We start from the raw sequence: 19,854 nt of genomic DNA, 5'->3' as shown, positions 1-19,854 counted from the left end.
ACTGCTACAGTGCCAGTACCACAAGGGAACTCCAGGAAAAAATTTTTATTTTATTTTATTTATTTTATTTTATTTTATTTTATTATTTTATTTTTTCTCTTTAGGGCCACACCTGCGGCGTATGGAAGTTTGCAGGCTAGGGGTGGAATTGGAGCTGTAGCTGCCAGCATACACCACAGCTTACAGCACTGCCAGGTCCTTAACCCACTGAGTGGGGCTAGGGATTGAACCCTCGTCCTCATGGATACTAGTCGGATTTGTTGCCACTGAGGCACAACAGGAACTCCCAGAAAACATTTTTATTTTTTAATTTAATTTTTTTACTTTTTATTTTTATTTTTTGTATTTTTAGGGTTGCCCCGCGGCATATGGAGGTTCCCAGGCTAGGGGTCGAATTGGAGCTATAAGCGCTGGCCTACACCATAGCCACAGCAACACAGGATCTGAGCCACATCTGCAACCTACACCACAGCTCACAGCAATGCTGGATCCTTAACCCACTGAGCGAGGCCAGGGATCAAACCCTTATACTCATGGGTACTCGTTGAGCTCTTAACCTGCTGAACCACAACAGGAACTCCTTTTTTTTTTCTTTTTGGCTCAATTTTTAAACCTCTGAGCATATTTTAATTTCCAAATTTAAAATTTCTTATTCTCTGAGTATTTCAATTTTTTAGAACTCTGTTCTCGTTTTGTACTTATGATAGTGTTTTTTATGTCTCTTTAGACAATAATGGTCAGGGTTTTTTTGGTCTTATTTTTAGGGCTGTATCCATGGCATATGGAGGTTCCCAGGCTAGGGGGCTGATTGGCGCTGCAGCTGCTGGCCTACACCATGGCCACAGCAGTGCAGGATCCGAGCTGAGTCTGTGATCTATACTGAAGTTCATGGCAACACCGGATCCTTAACCCCCTGAAGAGGCCAGGAATCAAACCCACATCCTCATGGATACTACTAGTCAGGTTCATTAGCACTGAGCCACAATGGGAACGCCAATAATTTTGATATTTCCTTCTATTCTATGCCCTGTCCTCGTTTTTTTTTTCTTTCTTCTTCTTCTTCTTTTTTTTTTTTTTTTTTTTTTTTTTTGATTTTTAGGGCTGCACCCATAGCATATAGAAATTCCCAGGCTAGGAGTCGAATCGGAGCTGCAGCTGCCAACCTATACCACAGCTCACAGCATTGCTGTATCCTTAAGCCACTGAGTGAGGCCAGGGATTGAACCTGTGTCCTCATGGACCCTAGTTGGAGTCATTAACCGCTGAACCATGAAGGGAACTTCCCCGTCCTCATTTCTTGAAGTTCCTTTTATTCCATTTGATTTAGTCTCCATTTTTCATGTTAGAGGTTTTTTCTGGAGCATCCAGTGAGCCCTGATCAAATGGCTTTTTAACCTTTGCCTTCCTTCTCCTCCCTTCCCCTCCTCTTCCCTCCCCTTCGCTCCCCTCCCCTTTTTCTCTTTCTCTCTTTGTTCTTATGGCTCCACCTGCAGCATATGGAAGTTCTCAGCCTGGGGGTGGAATTGGAGCTGTAGCTGCCAGTCTACACCGTAGCCACAGCCACGCCAGATCCAAGCCGCGTCTGCAAACTACGCCGCAGCTTGCAATAATGCCAGATCCTTAACCCATTGAGCAAGGCCAGGGATTGAACACACGTCCTCATAGATACTAGTCAGATTCTTAACCCACTGAGCCAAAATGGGAATTCTTCATGGCCTTTTTAAAATGTGATGCCTGGGAAGTTACTTCTGTGGCACAGCAGGTTAAGGATCTTTTGTTGTCACTTCAGTAGCTTTGGTTGCTGCTGTGGCATGGGGTTCAGTCCCTGGTCTGGAGACTTCCACATGATGTGGGTGCAGCCAAAAAAGTGATGCTGTTGGGCTTTCCCGTTGTGGCGCAGTGGTTAACGAATCCAACTAGGAACCATGAGGTTGCAGGTTCGATCCTTGGCCTTGCTCAGTGGGTTAAGGATCCAGTGTTGCCATAAGCTGTGGTGTAGGTTGCAGACACAGCTCAGATCCCCTGTTGCTGTGTCTGTGGCATAGGCCAGCGGCAGCAGCTCCAGTTAGACCCCTCGCCTGGGAACCTCCATATGCCACAGGAAGCGGCCCTGGAAAAGGCAAAAAGACAGAAAAAAAAAAAAAAAGTGATGCTGTAAAAGCTACTTGGATGGAATGCACCCAAAGGTGCTGGACAGGCCCCAGGAAGGTCAGAGCCTGGCTGGAGGAGGCAGGTAGGGGGCCTTGGGCTCTGCGTGCTCTTTTTTGCACTTCCAGCTAGTCCTTCTCTTTCCTCTGTGCACTGGTCCCTTTTGTTAGCGATACACATGCCCCATTCCTGACTATTCTGCTTCGGTACAAGCAGGTGAGCTCTGGTTGGTGAGGGCTTATGTTTGGTTTTCTCCATTTCTCTTAAAAATTTTTGTTGACATCTCTCATTTCTCTTTTCCCATTCTCTTGGGATTTCAGGTTGAAGTGGAAGTAAGCATGGGTTCAGTTCTCCAGGTTTAACTGGTTTCACTGGAAGTCTTACTGATCAAACATGAGCTGAGTGCCTGCTGCCCAGACACCCTCCCCTTCCAGCTTCCTTGAGGTGCTCCCTGAGGAAGGGGGGTGACCAGCCCAGCCGTTGCAGGTCTGAAGGAGACTGGCCAGGCAGGTGGCCCTGGCAGCAGATGGCACCCAGTGAGAAATCCAATCCTAGCTCTCAGGGGGCCTCCCACCTTCTCTAGAGCCAGAGGCCGAGTTAATCCCAGTTTGATCCTAGGTTTTTGATGCAACAAATACCACCCGAGAACGGAGAGCGACCATCTTCAATTTTGGGGAACAGAACGGCTACAAGGTGAGGTCTCCTGATGTGGGCAGGACATTGGGCAGGAGGGCTCCTGGGTGGATTTGGGATATGAAGAGCTGCTCTTTTCTCTCCACCTGGGGTTTTCTTTCTGGGGAAGTGGGGGTCTTGGTGGGAGAGTCCTGGCTAGGGCTGCACCTGCTTTGGTACGGCCTTAATATGTAGTCTTCTTCACATCAAGGATGGGGTGGGGAGGCTGTAAAGTGCTGCTCAGAAGGGCCTCGGGGGCCCTGGCTGCTGGTCAGCATGGCTCTCCGTGGGTGGGAGCTCCGGGGAACCTGGCCCAGGGCCCTGACTGTGTCTGGTTCTTCCCCTCCTATCTGCCCTGGTCTTCACTGCAGACCTTTTTTGTTGAGTCCATCTGTGTGGATCCTGAGGTCATAGCTGCCAACATCGTGGTGAGTGGTGCATCTGACCTTGTGGGGGCAGTAGTACAACCAAGGTGGCATGTTACCGTGAGGTCCCTCTCCAGGTTGGGCTTAATATGTAGTCTTCTTCACACTGAGGATGGGGTGGGGAGGCTGTAGATTGCTGTTCAGATGGTCCTGGACCCCTGAGGACCACTCGTGTGGAGGACCTTGTGGCTGGCAGGCGTCCATTCTTCTTTTCTCTTACCTTCTGGCTCCTTGCCCTTCCCCCTCGGGATCCCCTGGACGATGGGAGAGGAGCTTCAGCCCCTGGAGGTAGAGGGTGGGTTGTTTATGTTTTGAAAGAGACTTGATCCCTCGGCCCTACCCCCTGTTTGTTTAAGGAATGAACATCTAGGTGTGGGGAGATAATTCAGGTGGGAAAGGGCTTCGAGGCCCCTTGCCCCTCTGGCCTCATGTCCCCTGTACCACAACGATGAAGGACTGTGGTCACAGGGTGCCCTGTCATACTCTCTCAGCACTGGTGTGGGAGCTCAGACCAGGGAGCCCCTGGATTCTTCCTAATGGGACCAGCCCTCCTGGGCTTGGCCTCCGGCCTCCAGCCTCCCGCCCCCAGCCTTGGCCTGGCCTCTGGCCCAGCCTCGCCTCAACCTCCCCCCCGCCCCCCCAGCATTCTCCTTGGTTTCTGCCCCTGCCTGGCCTGGGGCTCTGATGTGTCCTTGCTCTGTGTTGCTCCGGCAGCAAGTGAAACTGGGCAGCCCTGACTATGTCAACCGCGATAGTGATGAGGCCACGGAGGATTTCATGAGGCGCATCGAGTGTTACGAGAATTCGTACGAGTCACTAGACGAGGACCTGGACAGGTGAGCCAGGACAGCACCGTGTCCTCAGCTCTGGTGGGGTAGGCAGGGGTCCCCTCGGCTGCCTCCTGTCGCTCCCCGAGGTAGGGGCTGAGGGGCCACCCCAACAGGCAGAGGTGGCCTGCCCTTTTTTGTTTCTTCACTTGGGGTGGAAATCGTGGCCCAGAGGGTGACTTGAAAAAATGCAGTTGCCTTATCTGGAGCTCTGCAAGGCATAGTTTTCTGTTATTCCGTCATAAAATCAAGCCTGTTTTCTATGCAGATGGTCTTCTCATGAGGCACTTGCAAACATTACATGGCATAACTTTGTTTTGAAAAGGGGGAAGGGGCGCCCAGACCCCGCCTACAGACAGCTGGCTGTGGCCAGTGCTTCACAGCCCTGCTCCGCTCCCTCTGGAACAGGAGACCCAGGGCATCTGCAGGAGGGACTGCTGTGTGGGGAGAGTTCTTTAGGTTGATGGTGTGTTCAACTAATGCTCTTATGGTCAGCTGTCCTTCCTTCCTTCCTTGCTTCCTTCCTCCCTCCCTTTCTTTTTTCCACATTCGCAGCATGTGGAAGTTCCTAGACCAGGGATCGAACCGCACCACAGCAATGACTTGAATCACAGCAGTGACAATGCCGGATTCTTAACCACTAGCCCATCAGGGAACTCCTGCTCCTTTTGTAAGGAGATATTTTAGGCTTTGGGGGCATAGAGTCTCCGTTGCAGCTATGTAACTGCAGAGGGCTTTTAGTTCAAAAGGAACATGGACAATATGTAAATAAATGGGCCTGACTGTGTTCCAGTAAAACTTTCTTTACAAAACCTGGCTGAGTATCACTTGCTGGCCATAGTTTGCTAACTTCCATATTATAACATAAGCGACGGCAGTGGTTAAGTGAATAACACTTAAGTACTTTGGTTAATAACTGTGAATAAAGTATTAGTCCTTATAAATCATGCCAAAGAGACATGGGAAAGTGTATATTATATAGCATTAAGTAAAAAGGGTGGAATATGCACTTGTGCTTGGGTCATTTATAATTACATATGAATGTATAATGCATATGAAGCAAGAGGCTATGTGGCTGTGGGAGGGGTGGCTTCTGGGTGTTTGTGGGACTATCCCTGGACTGGCTGTGAGTCTTCTCAGTGGGGCTGGCGCTGATCAGCACCGCTGCCCAGGCTCTCTGTCTCTCCGCGTTTCCTGGTCTCCCCAGCACAGCATTGCTCCTCGTGGCTCTGTGATGTGGGTGCATTAGAGGGGCCTTTCTGGACCACCTCTTGTTGTATTTGTCAGTAAACACTGCTCTTTTTACTGGTGGTGTCAGTATAACAAGCCTAGACCTAAGCCGAGGTTCCAAGTCCAGACAGTGAGAACTCAAAAGAGACTATCCAGAGAGCTCCAGGCTGAACTAGGGATGCCCAAGAAGCCCCGCCTTTCCTCCTGCTGCCCCCCGCCCCTCATCCCCGGAAATATACAGAAGCCTGTTCTCCATGCTGCAGCGCTGCATTGGTCCAGAGCAGGGAAAGCGGTGGAGCCGGGATTAAGCTGCTGCCACCAGCACCATCCTCTGTGCTTCTTGTCTCGCCCACCTGCTGCCTGGCATGGGATGTGATGGCAGCTCAGATAACCCAAACTGGGTTCTAGGAGGGTTTGCTGGGGGAAGGAAGGCTGGGCCCATATGGCTGACTATAAAGCGTGGAGGGGAAGCACGTCTGCCAGCTACTACCCGGTCAATCCTGGAAAAAAACTGTCTTTTGTTCACCTTACAGACAGTGCATTGAGAGCTCAGAGGTAGGCAAGAGGGGCCCAGGGGACATAGAGCAGCCATGAGAGCCCTGATGTGGTAGGACTGCCTCCTCGCTTTGGATGTCACGTTTTGGAAGCATGGTGAATGTGGAGCATCTCTCACAGGGTTTGTCTGTATGTCACACGTGTCCTGTTGCTTCCACCTCACCCGCATCACTCACACCCCCGCTGACAGTCCTGTGTTATGAGGGTCACAAGCCTGGTGGGGTCAGAGATGCAAGGCTCTGTGGTCAGTTGCGGGGTAGGCAGGGTGTGTCCTCGAGGCCCTGGGTCACACTCACAGTCGTCTCCCTACCTTCTTTCTTTCTGGAAAGGGAGCTGTCCTACATCAAGATCATGGACGTGGGGCAGAGCTACGTGGTGAACCGCGTGGCTGACCACATCCAGAGCCGCATCGTGTATTACCTCATGAACATCCATGTGACGCCCCGCTCCATCTACCTCTGCCGGCATGGGGAGAGCGAGCTTAACCTCAAGGGCCGGATTGGCGGGGACCCAGGACTGTCCCCCCGGGGCAGGGAGGTCAGTGGTGTGTGTGCGCACACATGTGCCTGTGCGTGCGTGTGTGCACACACTGGAGCTAGATTCCAGCTAATGTGCAGTCTAGGTGGTTGACCTCGTTCGGTCTGGAATGGTCCCATTTTATAGGGAAGGTCTAGAGGCCTGGATCTCTCTGGCTTCCATGTGACCTGTCACCAGCCGAGCCCCTTACCCTAGAGGGGAGTGACCTGAGTCTCTAGTGCAGCGGACGCTGTGCCACAGTCCAGGGGAGATACTGAGGCTCCAGTGGGGAGTTCATCCGGCCCAGGGCACGTGGTCAGGGAATGAGCTGCAGCAGGGGACCTGATGAGCTACAGGTGGAGCTACACTCAGGGTCGAGAACCGTACTTGTGGGTGTGGGTGTCACTGAGAGTTAGTTCGTGTTTTTTACCAAAACTGTGTTCTCTGAGGCTGGGCCCCCTGGACCCTTTGAGGGCAGCCCAGGACCTGTGGGTCTGAATTTGCCTGTGATGTGTTTCAGTTTGCCAGGAGTCTTGCCCAGTTCATCAGTGATCAGAACATTAAGGACCTAAAGGTCTGGACAAGCCAAATGAAGAGGACAATCCAGACGGCTGAGGCCCTGGGTGTGCCTTACGAGCAGTGGAAAGTTCTCAACGAGATTGATGCGGTAATCCCCGTCTCTTCCTCACCTGCCTGGGGCCACACAGCTGCGCTCAGCTCACCTGGATGATAGCCACGAGGGTCAGGGAGGGCTTTCTCCTTACCCTTGCGTCATGATTTATTGTTTTGACTCATCTGTCCCTCCTTTCCTGCCTCCCTCCTTCCCTTCTTTTGCATATAACTATGTAGATATACAACATGATGGTTTGACACATGTATATATTGTGAATTAATTATCACAATATGTTAACATCCACATAGCTAACTTTACTTTTTCTTATAGTGAGACCTTTTTTTTTTTTTTTTTTTTTTTTTTTTAGTAGCTGCAACACCACAGCATATGGAAGTTCCTGGGCCAGGGATTAAATTCAAACTGCAGCAGCACTGGATCTTTTAACACACTGTGTAGGGTGGGTGATTGAACCCACACTTTCACAGTGACCCGAGCTGCTGCAGTCAGATTATTATCATTTTCTTTTTTTGTCTTTTAGGGCCACACCCTTGGCATATGGGGGGTTCCCAGGCTAGGGGTCCAATTAGAGCCATATCCACTGGCCTACACCACAGCCACAGCAGCTTGGATCCGTGCCACATTTGCAGCCTACACCACAGTTCATGGCTGTGATCCTTAACCCACTGAGCGAGGCCAGGGATCGAATCTGCATCCTCATGGATACTAGTCAGAATTGTTTCTGCTGAGCCACGATGGGAACTCCTTCAGTCAGATTCTTAACCCATGGCACCACAGAGGGGAACTCCTGGTGTGAACTTTTAAGATCTCCTCTCTTAGCAGTTTTCAAATATATGATACAGTATTGTTAGTAAGTTACCATGTGGTATGTTACATCCCCAGGACTTATGTACCTTATGCTGGAAGTTTATTCCTTTTGACCCCCTTCTCTCCTTTTGCCTACCATCTGGCTTCTCGCCCTTTTATTTTATTTTATTTTATTTATTTATTTATTTATTTTGTCTTTTTTTTTTTGCTATTTCTTTGGGCCGCTCCTGCGGCATATGGAGGTTCCCAGGCTAGGGGTCCAATCGGAGCTGTAGCCACCGGCCTACGCCAGAGCCACAGCAACACGGGATCCGAGCCGCGTCTGCAACCTACACCACAGCTCACGGCAACGCCGGATCGTTAACCCACTGAGCAAGGGCAGGGATCGAACCCGCAACCTCATGGTTCCTAGTCGGATTCGTTAACCACTGCGCCATGACGGGAACTCCTTCTCACCCTTTTAGAGTGTCACTTTCACGTCAACAAAACCTCACAGGGAAAAATGATGCTGGATATCAGGTTCATCTCTTTGGGCTTTTGTTTCACTCCAAGATCTTGGCTCCTCAGGTCTTCTCTGCCTTGTGGCTCTGTGATATCAAGCAGATTTAAAAATTTATAATTTTTTTCTCTTTGGCTTTTCTAGTAGCTCTCAGTGGAGGGTTAGTCTAAAGCAAGCTAGTCAACCATTGCCTGATGTGGGAGTCTCTAATGAGATCAGATTTGAATCCTAGGAAGCTCACCCCCAGTGATAGAATGGCTTTGTTAGGATGAGGTTGGGGGACAAGTTGGAGAAAGGAGACTAGGTCGAGGTATTTAGAGTGGCTGATGAGGGGATGATATTTGGAACTCGAGAGACAAATAGATGTTTATTCATTTATTTGTCACATCTTTATGTGAGCTGACCCTGTGCTAAGAACTTGGGAACCAAGTTCCTGGTGAAAGGACAGAGGCTGATGATGCCGGACTAGTGGTCTGAAAGGGGAAAGAGCTTCCAGAATGACTCCAGGTTTCCAGCCACTGGGAAGGGTTCTGGGGCAAGGAAGGTGATGAGCTCACATGAGGGCAGGAACTATGTCTACTTTGTTCACCACATTGTAGGTGCTCAGTAAATATGTACTGAGTGCAAGGAGGACGTTCCTGGGAGATAGTCAAGAGCAGATTCCCAGAAGGCAGTCTGATCACTAAGGAGAGCTGGGACTTGGGCATCCTTGGAAAGCTGTGGATAGGTGTCCAGTGAGGTGGAAGGGAAACCAGGCTGATGGAGTCATGGGAGTCAAGGCAGAGGGGAGGAGGCATTAGTCCAGGGGATGAGATATGACAGGGAGGCGGGGAGTGAGGCCAAGTTCCAAACATGTCATAACAAGATCACTGGGATTCTTGACATGAGCCTAATGGGCTGGTGCCCATGGGAGTGAGTGGGGGCCAAGGCTTAGAGTCAAGTTACTTGGTCATGTGTAAGCTGATGGGGAGGGGCTGGCAGAAAAGGAGAGGGTGAGAGAATAGCAGGCTCTAAAGGTGATAGAGGCCCAGAGTCCGGAATATCAGGAGGGCAGGGGGGACAGGAAGCTGCAGAGAACTGTGTCACAGAACTTCATGAAGGTTTCACTCAAGAATGAAAGGAAGGGAGTTCCTCCTGGCTCAGCGGGATCAACATTGTCTCTGCAGTGGTGCATTGGGTTAAGGATCTGGCATTGCTGCAGCTGTGGCGTAAGTCACAACTTCTGCTCAGATTTGATACCTGGACCAGGAACTCCATATGCTACAGGACAGCCAAAGAAGAAAAAAAAAAAAAAAAAAGGAAGAAAAAGAAAAAGAAAAGAAAAAACAAAACAAAACAAAAAAAAAACAGTGAGAGGAAGAAGTTTCCAGTGGGAGTTAGCCAAGGTGGGGGAATTGGCTGCTCTGGAAATCAGGAGTTTTCTGTGGCACCTTGGTGTCCTGGGGAGTGGGCCTCCAGCCCCTGGCAGGTGGCAGCAGCTGTGGTGAAGGCAGAATGCTTGTTCAGCCTGCCAGCTTATTTAGCTGTGTCCTTATAGGTGAGATGGAAGCATAGAGGGACCAGGAGGTGAGGAGTTGGGAGGAAGGTGATGAAGCCACATGCCATGGAGTCCATCTGGACTAGAAAAGATTGGGGGAGGGAATGGGGCCCTCTGTGGCCTTATGAGATGGGAGGGACCATGGGCACAGCATTCCCGGGGAGTCAGGCCAAGGAGGCTGACAGTGGGCTGTTAACAAGGGTGATGCCAGAGAGTCCCCGGGAGCTCGGGCCACTTGGCCTAAAGGAGGAAGCCTCTTTTTTTTTTTTTGTCCTTTTGCTATTTCTTTGGGCCGCTCTCACGGCATATGGAGGTTCCCAGGCTAGGGGTCTGATCGGAGCTTTTGCCACTGGCCTATGCCAGAGCCACAGCAACGTGGGATCCGAGCCGCGTCTGCAACCTACACCACAGCTCACGGCAACGCCGGATCGTTAACCCACTGAGCAAGGCCAGGGACCGAACCCACAACCTCGTGGTTCCTAGTCAGATTCGTTAACCACTGCGCCACGACGGGAACTCCCCAAGGAAGCCTCTTTATGGTTTTCCGTGAATAAAATCTTGTCCCTCCTCTGGTGTTACTGGTCCACAGAAAACCCATGACCAAATTCTTCTATTTACTCTAGTAATTTTTCAGTTGATTCTCTTGGCTCTTTCTCAAGAAGCTCTCAGATTGTCTGAAATAAGGATCATTCACTTGTCACCTTCCCAGTTTAAGTACCTTCTGTTTGGTTGTATAATATTATATTGGCCAGAATAAGTGATAGGCAAACTCGATTTCTTTGTTTTTGTTTGGTTGGTTTGGTTTGTTTGGGTCTTAATTGAATGGGCAGATACTATGAAATGAATTTAGTGGATTATCAGTCTTTTCTGAGCCCTTGGGGTTCGTTCTTCCCTGGCCTGGGGTTTTTGGGTTTTGGGGGATAATTCTTTTTTTTTTGTCTTTTTGCCTTTTCTAGGGCCACTCCCATGGCATATGGAGATTCCCAGGCTAGGGGTCTAATCAGAGCCACAGTCACCGGCCGATGCCAGAGCCACAGCAACGCGGGATCCGAGCAGCGTCTGCAGCCTACACCCCAGCTCATGGCAACGCTGGATCCGTAACCCACCGAGCAAGGCCAGGGATTGAACCCGCAACCTCATGGTTCCTAGTCAGATTCGTGAACCACTGAACCACGACGGGGAACCCCAAGGGATAATTCTTTAATGACAATTAAAATGTCTTCCTTGGCCTATTTTTTTGTTTGTTTTTGTTTCATTTCATTTCATGTATTTATTTTCCCTTGGTCCTTTTTTTTTTTTTTTTTTTTTTTTTTTTGGCTTTTTAGGGCCACACCTGCAGTATATAGAGGTTCCCAGGCTAGGGGTCAAATCGGACCTACAGCTTCCAGCCTACTCAGCAACGCAGGATCCAAGCCGCATCTGTGACCTACACCACAGCTCATGGCAACACCGGATCCTTAACCCACTAAGCAAGGCCAGGGACCAAACCTGAAACCTCATGGTTCCTGGTCAGATTTGTTTCCACTGCGCCATGATGGGAACTCCTGAAACATATTCTTGTCATCTTTTTTATTCCCCAATATTTTATTATGAAGAATTTCAAAGCAACAATGCGTCAGTGATGTGTGAGATAATACAAGACAGTCAAACAAATGTGTTATTGAAGTCCTAGAAAAAGATAAGTGGCAAGAACAGAAAAAAATTGCAAAAATAATGGGTAAAAGGTCAGAGAATTGATAAGTTGCAAAGGGAAGACAGCAACTCTTTGGATGATAAAAATGTTTTATCTTATGATTGTGGAGGCAGTTACAGAACTTTATACATGTTAAAACTCACTGAATTTCACTTAAAATTGGTAAATTTTATTGTGTGTAAATTTTACCTCCGTAAAAATTATGGTTTCCTCCTTCCCCCAAAAAAGTTTTAAACATAGAGCAGAACTGAAAGATTTTAATAGGAATGCCTGTATGGCCACTGTATTGGCTTTCCATTGCTATGTAAGAAACTGCAACGAACTTAGTGGCCTCATACAACACATATTTATTATCTTACAATTTCTCTGGTTCAGGAGTCTGGCCAGGCATAGCTGGGTTCTCCGCTCATGGTCTCATTAGGCTGCATTCAACATGTGGCTAGGACTTGGTCTCATTTGAGGCTTGGGATCTTCTTCCAAGTTCATGTGCTCACTATCAGTCTACATCTCCTTTGGTTATAGGAGTGGGGTCCTGTATTTTCTTACTAGCTATCAGCCAAAGAGTGCTCAGCTCCTAGAGGCCACCCATTTTTCCTGGCCATGTGGCCTTCTCACAACAGAGTAGCATCTTCTTTAGAGCCAGTAGGGGGTCTCTATCTTTATAGTCAGCTAAGAGGGAGTCTTTTTTTTTGGCTGCACCCATGGCATGTGGAAGTTCCCAGGGATCGAACCCAGGCCACAGTTGTGACCAGCACCACAGCTGTGGCAGTACCAGATCTTTAACCCACTGTTAAGGAACTTTCAGGGGGAGTCTTTTTTTTTTTTTTTGTCTTTTTAGGGCCGCACCCATGGCACATAGGAGGTTCCCAGGCTAGGGGTCTAATCGGAGCTGTAGCTGCCGGCCAGAGCCACGGTAACGTGGGATCCAAGCCGCGTCTGCAACGTATACCACAGCTCATGGCAAAGCTGGATCCTTAACCCACTGATTGAGGCCAGGGATTGAACCCTGGTTCTCATGGATCCTAGTCGGGCTCGTTAACCACTAAGCCACGATGGGAACTCCTCAAGGGGAGTCTTTAGTAACATAACATAGTTATGAGATTGATGTCCTTTTTGTGCTGGTCTGTTTGTCAATAACCAGCGTTGCTCTGGTTGTAGCAGCCCTTATGGTTCTTACTATGATTACAGGTCATCATTCAGCAATCACCGTCAGGGAGCTTTGAAAAAAACAGAGGTAATTTCTTGCAAGACCTGGAAATTACATGGCCTATTTGGCGCTACCCAGCAAGGTTGCATTGGTGGCAGGGGTGGAGGGTGGGAGGTTGGGGGGTGGGTAGGGATGGGGAGAGGCACGGGAAGAGAAAAAAGCAAGTGACTCCAATCGGTCAGTTATCAACCAGTGACCCCAACTGGTCAGTTATCAACCATCAAGTGGTTGGAAATCAACCAAAATCTCTAAAACAAAGGAGGCTGGGGTTGTGGGAGGCGACCTGGCCCTAGCTGCTCTCAGGTCTGGCAGTATGAATGCTCAATTAGCCGTCTTTGAAGGGTGTCTTCTTTGAATTGCAGGCCTCTGTGATCACAGTTTAAATCAGGCATTTGTATTACAAAAAAGAAAATAAAACAGCTGTCAGGGTTTACACTACACATCTTGTCACCTTTGCCATAGTGCCTTAGTTAGAAGCGTCACTGATTCTGCCAATACTCAAGAGGAGGGGATTTTATAATGCTTGACTCACTGGGAGTCACCGTAGGGTGTGTTGTGCCCCACCCCCATGTTTCTACCATCAACCTTTTACAATCTAGGCAGATCTCATTTTATAGCACTTTGCAGATAATGCATTTTTTTTTACAAATTGAAGGTTTGTGGCAAGCCTGTATGTAGCAAGTCTGTGGGCGCCATTTTTCCAGCAGCACCTACTGACATCATGTCTGGCTCACATTTTGGTAGTTCTTGCAATATTTCAAACTTTTCATAGTTATTATATGTGTTAGGCGATCTGTGATCAGTGATCTGTGCTGTTACTACTGTGACTTGCTGAAGTCTCGGATAATGCTTAGCATTTTTTAGCAATAAATTGTTAAATTAAGGTATGTACATTTTTTAATGCTATTGCACATTTAATAGTGTTTAGTGAAAAGGTAACTTTTATATGCACCAGGAAACCAAAAAATTCGTATGACTCATTTTACTGCAATGATCTGGACCCAAACCCACACTCTCTCCAAGGTATGCCTGTGGTACTTGCCTTGTCACTTCCTATTTCTTTCTTCATCCCTGCATCATCTTGATAGTTTCTTTTATTCAAAATTTATTTGTTTGTCAGGATAAGTTATTAGTGCATAACAGCAGAGTATACTCATGTAGTTACATCTTAGTATCAGCAGTTATTACCCCCTCTCCTGTCCTTTGATATTGTGGTTTTTCTTCTTAATTAGATGTATCAGAAATTAGTCACTCACTGAATTTTTTCCAAAAGAACTCAGGTTTATCAATTCTATTTTTAAATTTTACTTATTTATTTATTTATTTACTTTTTAGGGCCACACCCGCAGCATATGGAGATTCCCAGGCTAGAGATCTAATCGGAGCTGTAGCCTTCGGCCTACAACCACAGCCACAGCAACGCCAGATCCAAACCACATCTGCGACCTACACCACAGCTCAGGGCAATGCAGATCCTTAACCCACTGAGCGAGGCAACCTCATGGTTCCTAGTCAGATTCGTTAACCACTGAGCTGTGACGGGAACTCCTGTAAATTTTATATTTCATTTATTTTTTGCTTTTGTGTATGTATATTATTTTCCTGTTACTTTCCTTTGATTTAAAAAAAAAAAAAAACCACTCTAGAATTCACTGACTTAGGGATTTATAATCATTCTTTCCTTTTGAATAATGAAAGCATTTTAAGTGATTTTCCAGTTGATTTTATTGTGTTGCAAGGCAATAATGTATCTTGTAATTCAGTCTTTTGGAATTTTTAGAGGCTTCCTTTATGGCCAAGAATATGGTGAATTTTCATAAAATATCTCATGGCGTTTTGAAAGGAAGGTCTGTTGTCTCTTAGTTGGATATAACATCCATTATCCAATTATATGGAAGAATCACAGGGTGTGTGTGTATGAGATAATGAAGCTTTCTAACTTTTAGAGTCTTATATTGAAGTATTTCAGATGAAATAGAATCATGTCTGGCATTTTCTTCAAAGTAATTTCTTTCAAAGCAACTTCTTCGAAATTAGTTGGGAAAGGAAAGCAAGTATAGGTTTAGTTGAAATAAGATTGGCCATATGTTATTAACATTTATGGCAGAAGTTCCCTTGTGGTGCAGTGGGCTAGGGATCCTGATTTGTCCTTGCAGCAGCTTGAGTCACTTCTGTGGTGCAGTATTTGTTCTTTGGCTTGGGAACTTCCACATGCCAAGAGTGTGGCAAAAAAAAAATTTTTTTTTTGTCTAAGAGGTGAGGACATGCATTCATTATACTGTTGTCTATACTGTACTATGTGGTTGAAAATTTCCATAAGAAAAAAATTTATGGAGTTTCCTTCATGGCTCAGTGGTTAACGAACCTCATTAGGATCCATGAGGATAAGGGTTCAATCCCTGGCCTTGCAAAGTGGATTAAGGATCTGGCATTGCTGTGAGTTGTGGTGTGGGTCACAGACGTGGCTTGGATCCTGAGTTGCTGTGGCTATGGCGTAGGCTGGCAGCTGTGGCTCCGATTTGACCCCTAGCCTGGGAACTTCCATGCGCTGTGGGTGCAGCCCTAAAAAGCAAAAAAAAAAAGCAAAAAAAAAAAAGAAAAAAATGTATTTATCTCATTAATTTCAACTTCTTTAAATCATTCATATTTTCTCTTTTTTGTCTACTTGATCATAATAAATCAATAGTTGAATATTTACTTAATATTCTGCAATTAAAATTTTGTTTATTTTTCCTTTTTTTGGCTTGCGCCTATGGCATATGGAAGTTCCCAGGCCAGGGGTTGAACCTTTGCTGCAGTAACGACCCGCTACAGTGACAACACCAGATCCTTAACCTGCTGTGCCACAAGCGAATTGCTACATTTTTTAAATTTTTGACAATTTTGTGTTGTTTATTTTACCTTTTTTCAAAATGTATTTTGATGTTTTATTATAAAGTAATTTAGAGATCATGACTTGGTAATTTGTGGGACATAAAAGGAAACAGATGGGGAGTTCCTGTCGTGGCACAGTGGTTAACGAATCCGACTAGGAACCATGAGGTTGTGGGTTCGGTCCCTGCCCTTGCTCAGTGGGTTAACGATCCGGCGTTGCCGTGAGCTGTGGTGTAGGTTGCAGACGCGGCTCGGATCCCGCGTTGCTGTGGCTCTGGCGTAGGCCAGCGGCTACAGCTCCAATTGGACCCCTAGCCTGGGAACCTCCATATGCCGCAGAAGTGGCCCAAAGAAATAGCAAAAAGACAAAAAAAAAAAAAAAAAAAAAAAAGGAAACAGATGGCTACTCCAATTAGGTTAATTCAGTGAGGATTTATAAAAGGACCATTTTTCAAAGATAATGGGTAGAATATAGGGACCTCCTAACTGCAGGGACCATTGCGTCCCTTGGGCAGAGGAGAGAGGACACAGGAGCCTGGGAGCAGAGAGGAAGGGGCAGCCAGGTCAGATGGGACCTTGGGTAAGGGCCTAGACTACTAAAAGCAACTTGTTTAGGAAGGAGTTGGCATACATCCCAGTTTCAGTTTTCTTCTCCCTGTGACCACCTGCCAGTGTTCCCCATAGCCTAGCCTAACAAGAAATTGGTGGCTAGGCGGTATAGATGCAGTCCCCAGAGATCAGCCTCCTGGGGCAGAGAGCAGGTACAGAAGCAGAAGGATATGGAGGGGCAGATGAGAACCACCAGCATAGCCTTCCTGCTGTTTCAGCATTTAAAGGATGCTGTTTCAGTGTTCTCTAGTGACTCAAAGGGTTAAGAATCCTGCGTTGTCACTGCAGCAGCTTGGGTTGCTGCTGTGACTGGTTGGATCACCGGCCCTGGAACTTCCACATGCCATGGGTGTGGCCAAAAAAAAAAAAAAAATGCTGTTCCACTGTCTTCTGGATTCCATTGTTTCTTTTACTTTTTTTTTTTTTTTTTTTTTTTGCCACAGTGGCAGCATATGGAAGTTCCAGTATTTTTTGTAAAATACACATAATAAAATGTATCATCTTAACCACCATATTTAAGTGCATAGTTCAGTTGTATTAAATACAATCATAATGTACAATCATCACCACCATCCATCTTCAGAATTTTTTTTTTTTTTTTTGTCTTTCTCTCTTTTTAGGGCCGCACGCACTGCATATGGAGGTTCCCAGGCTAGGGATTGAATCAGAGTTCAAGCCTCCAGCCTAGGCCACAGCCACAGCAACGCAGGATCCAAGTCATGTCTGTGACCTCCACCACAGCTCATGGTAACGCTGGATCCTTAACCCACTGAGCGAGGCCAGGGATCAAACCTGTGTCCTCATGGATGCCAGTCAGATTTGTTAACCGCTGAGCCATGACGGGAACTCCCATCTTCAGAACTTACATCATCTTGTAAAATGGAAACTCTGTACCCATTAAGCAATAACCCCGTTTCTCCTTCCTACCCAGGCCCTGACAACCATTCTACTTTCTGTCTCTTTGATTCCATATGTATGATTTTCTGTCTCTATGTACATCATATAAGTGGAATCATAGAGTATTTGTCTTTTTGTTACTGGCTTATTTCTCTTTTTTTTTGATTACTCAATGAATTCCATTACATTTATAGTCGCACAGCGATCATCACAACCCAGTTTTATAGCATTTCCTTCCCAAACTGGCTTATGTCATGTAGCATAATGTCCTCAAGTTTCATCTATTTGTACCATGTGTCACAATCACCTTTAAGCCTGATAGTGGTTCCATTGTATGCATACACCACATTTTTCTTATCTATCCATTGATCTATGGCCATTTGGGTTGCTTTTACCTTGTAGTTCTTATGAACAGGGCTACAGTAAACATGGGTGTACAAATAGCTGTTTGAGACACTGCTTTCATTTCTTTTTGGTACCTACCTAGAAGTGGCATCGCTGGATAATATGGTAATTCTTTTTGTTTGTTGGTTTGTTTGTTTGACTGTAGCTGTGGCATGTGGAAGTTCCCAGGCCAGGGATTAAATCTGAGCCACAGTGTGGCAACATTAGTTCCTTTAAATCACTGTGCTGGGGATTGAACCTGCTCCTCCACAGTGACCTGAGCAGCTACAGTCAGGTTCTTAACTCATGGCACCACATCAGAAACTCCCCTGTTTTTATTTTTTTGAGGAACTGTTACACTTTTCCGCAGCAGCTGCACTATTATGCATTTCTACCAAAAGTGCACAAGTGTTCCAGTTTTTCCACATCCTTGCTAACATTTGTTATTTTTCTGTTCTTTTTGACAGTAGCCATTCAAATGGGTGTGAGGCATTATCCTATTTTGGTTCTAGTTTGCCATCCTTGCTTTTTTGTCTGTGTTTTTTGTTTATTCTTACTCTTTTATTTTTAACCTTTTTATGTCACTTCTTTAAATAAAAGGAGCATATCTTTGGTTTATTTTTTGGCCTGAGAGTTTTCTTTTTTCATTTAAGAAACTAAACCCATTTACCTTTATTATTAAAATTCCTGCTTTGTGTTTTTGTTTTTGTTTTTTTGTAATAACTTGCAGTTTTCTCTCCATCCTATTTTTTTCCTGTATAAACATCATCTTTTCTGTGATTCGGAAGGCAGGCGATATTTTTATTCCAGTAGTCATTACTTTAAAGCTTTTCAAAGACGTTCTTTTTTTTTTTTTTTTTTTTTTTTTTTTTTTTCTTTTTAGGGCTGCACTTGCAGCACTTGGAAGTTCCCAGGATAGGGGTTGAATCGGAGCTATAGCCAGAGCCACAGCAACGCAGGATACAGGCCTCGTCTGTGACCTGCACTGCAGTTCATGGCAATGCTGGATCTTCCAACCCACTGACCGAGGCCAGGAATTGAACCCTCATCCTCATGGATGCTAGCCAGGCTTGTTCCTGCTGAGCCACAATGGGAACCTCCTCAAAGACATTCTTAAACAGAATGCTCATAAACAAAGGGGTAACTAAAATATGCTTATCAAAATTCGTAATAATTCTTGGCTCTGTTGCAAATGATGAGGGTGTGTTATTTCCATTTGTTTCATCTGTTCTGGCTCTTCAAAGAGAACTGAAACTCTCATTCAAGAGAGTAAGCAATTTCTGGAGTTCCCGTCGTGGCGCAGTGGTTAACGAATCTGACTAGAAACCATGAGGTTGCAGGTTCGATCCCTGGCCTTGCTCAGTGGGTTAAGGATCCGGTGTTGCCGTGAGCTGTGGTGTAGGTCGCAGATGCGGCTCGGATCCTGAGTTGCTGCGGCCCTGGTGTAGGCAGGTGGCTACAGCTCCGATTAGACCCCTGGTCTGGGAACCTCCATGTGCCGTGGGTGCGGCCCTAGAAAAGGCAAAAAGACAAAAAAAAAAAAAAAAAAAAGAGTAAGCAATTTTTGCGTGTTCCCGTCATGGCTCAGCAGAAACGAATCTGACTAGGAACCATGAGGACACAGGTTTAATCCCTGGCCTTGCTCAGTGGGTTGAGGATCCGGCATCACCCAGAGCTGTGGTGTAGGTCGCAGACTTGCCTCAGATCCCATCTTGCTGTGGCTGTGGTGTAGGCTGGTGGCCTCTAGCTTGGGAACCTCCGTATGCCACTGGTGTGGCCCTAAGGAGACAAAAAAAAAAAAGAGTAAACAATTTTTGTGGCCCGTTTTATAGCTCATTTAACCCATTTTGTGGGCTTTCATCATTGTGGCTGGTGGGAGTTACGAGGGTTCCAGCCCTGAATTTATTCTCACACAAATAGCAGCAGGTTAGGGGCCTGGTGTCTGCCATTCAGGGACATGGCTATACCTCTAGCATTTGGTTTTGCAGAGAAACCTTCGGCAGCCCTGATTTTTTTTTTTCCTTTGAAGTTAATCTGATTGTTTTTCTAGATGCTCTGGATTCCCTTATTTATCTTTAATTTAAGAACTGTTCTAATATCTATGATCTATTAGTCATCTTTCATGTTTATCTTTGTTCTTTTCCTCTGTTCTGGTAAACAGCCTTGGGCTAGTCTTCAGTTTCAACATCGAGATATTTTTTTCTTAGCCCAATCCACAGTTTACTGACTCATTTTTCCTTTTTCAAAAATAATAGCTTTATCTGGAGTCCCTGTCGTGGCTCAGCAGTTAACGAACCCGACTAACAACCATGAGGACGTGGGGTTTCAGTCCCTGGCCTCACT

General features: G+C 46.4%; 1 protein-coding gene across 15 annotated transcripts in view; it reads left to right on the top strand.

Moving 5' to 3' along the window:
• Positions 1-19,854, top strand: part of PFKFB4 (6-phosphofructo-2-kinase/fructose-2,6-biphosphatase 4) — a 47,206-nt gene that overhangs the window by 17,261 nt on the left and 10,091 nt on the right. For 9 of the 15 annotated variants that reach the window (XR_014823097.1, XR_014823096.1, XR_014823098.1 and 6 more), the window contains 5 exons: positions 2,767-2,841; positions 3,192-3,248; positions 3,960-4,081; positions 6,187-6,394; positions 6,894-7,040. Coding sequence is in view for 7 of the 15 variants with exons in the window: in XM_005669518.4 (XP_005669575.1) it covers positions 2,767-2,841; positions 3,192-3,248; positions 3,960-4,081; positions 6,187-6,394; positions 6,894-7,040 (609 nt within the window). In the remaining 8 variants the exon portion in view is untranslated. Of the gene's footprint in view, positions 1-2,766; positions 2,842-3,191; positions 3,249-3,959; positions 4,082-5,835; positions 6,395-6,893; positions 7,252-19,854 lie in introns of those variants that run through there. The other 6 variants (XR_014823103.1, XR_014823100.1, XR_014823101.1 and 3 more) reach the window with 3 other exon arrangements.

The sequence above is a fragment of the Sus scrofa genome, chromosome 13, assembly GCF_054392235.1.
Source record: "Sus scrofa isolate SSC_HxYL_T2T_F1_AM1 chromosome 13, Sscrofa_HxYL_maternal_Yorkshire_Landrace_v2.0, whole genome shotgun sequence".
Lineage (NCBI taxonomy): Eukaryota > Metazoa > Chordata > Mammalia > Artiodactyla > Suidae > Sus > Sus scrofa.
This window is presented reverse-complemented; position numbering and strand designations above follow the sequence as displayed.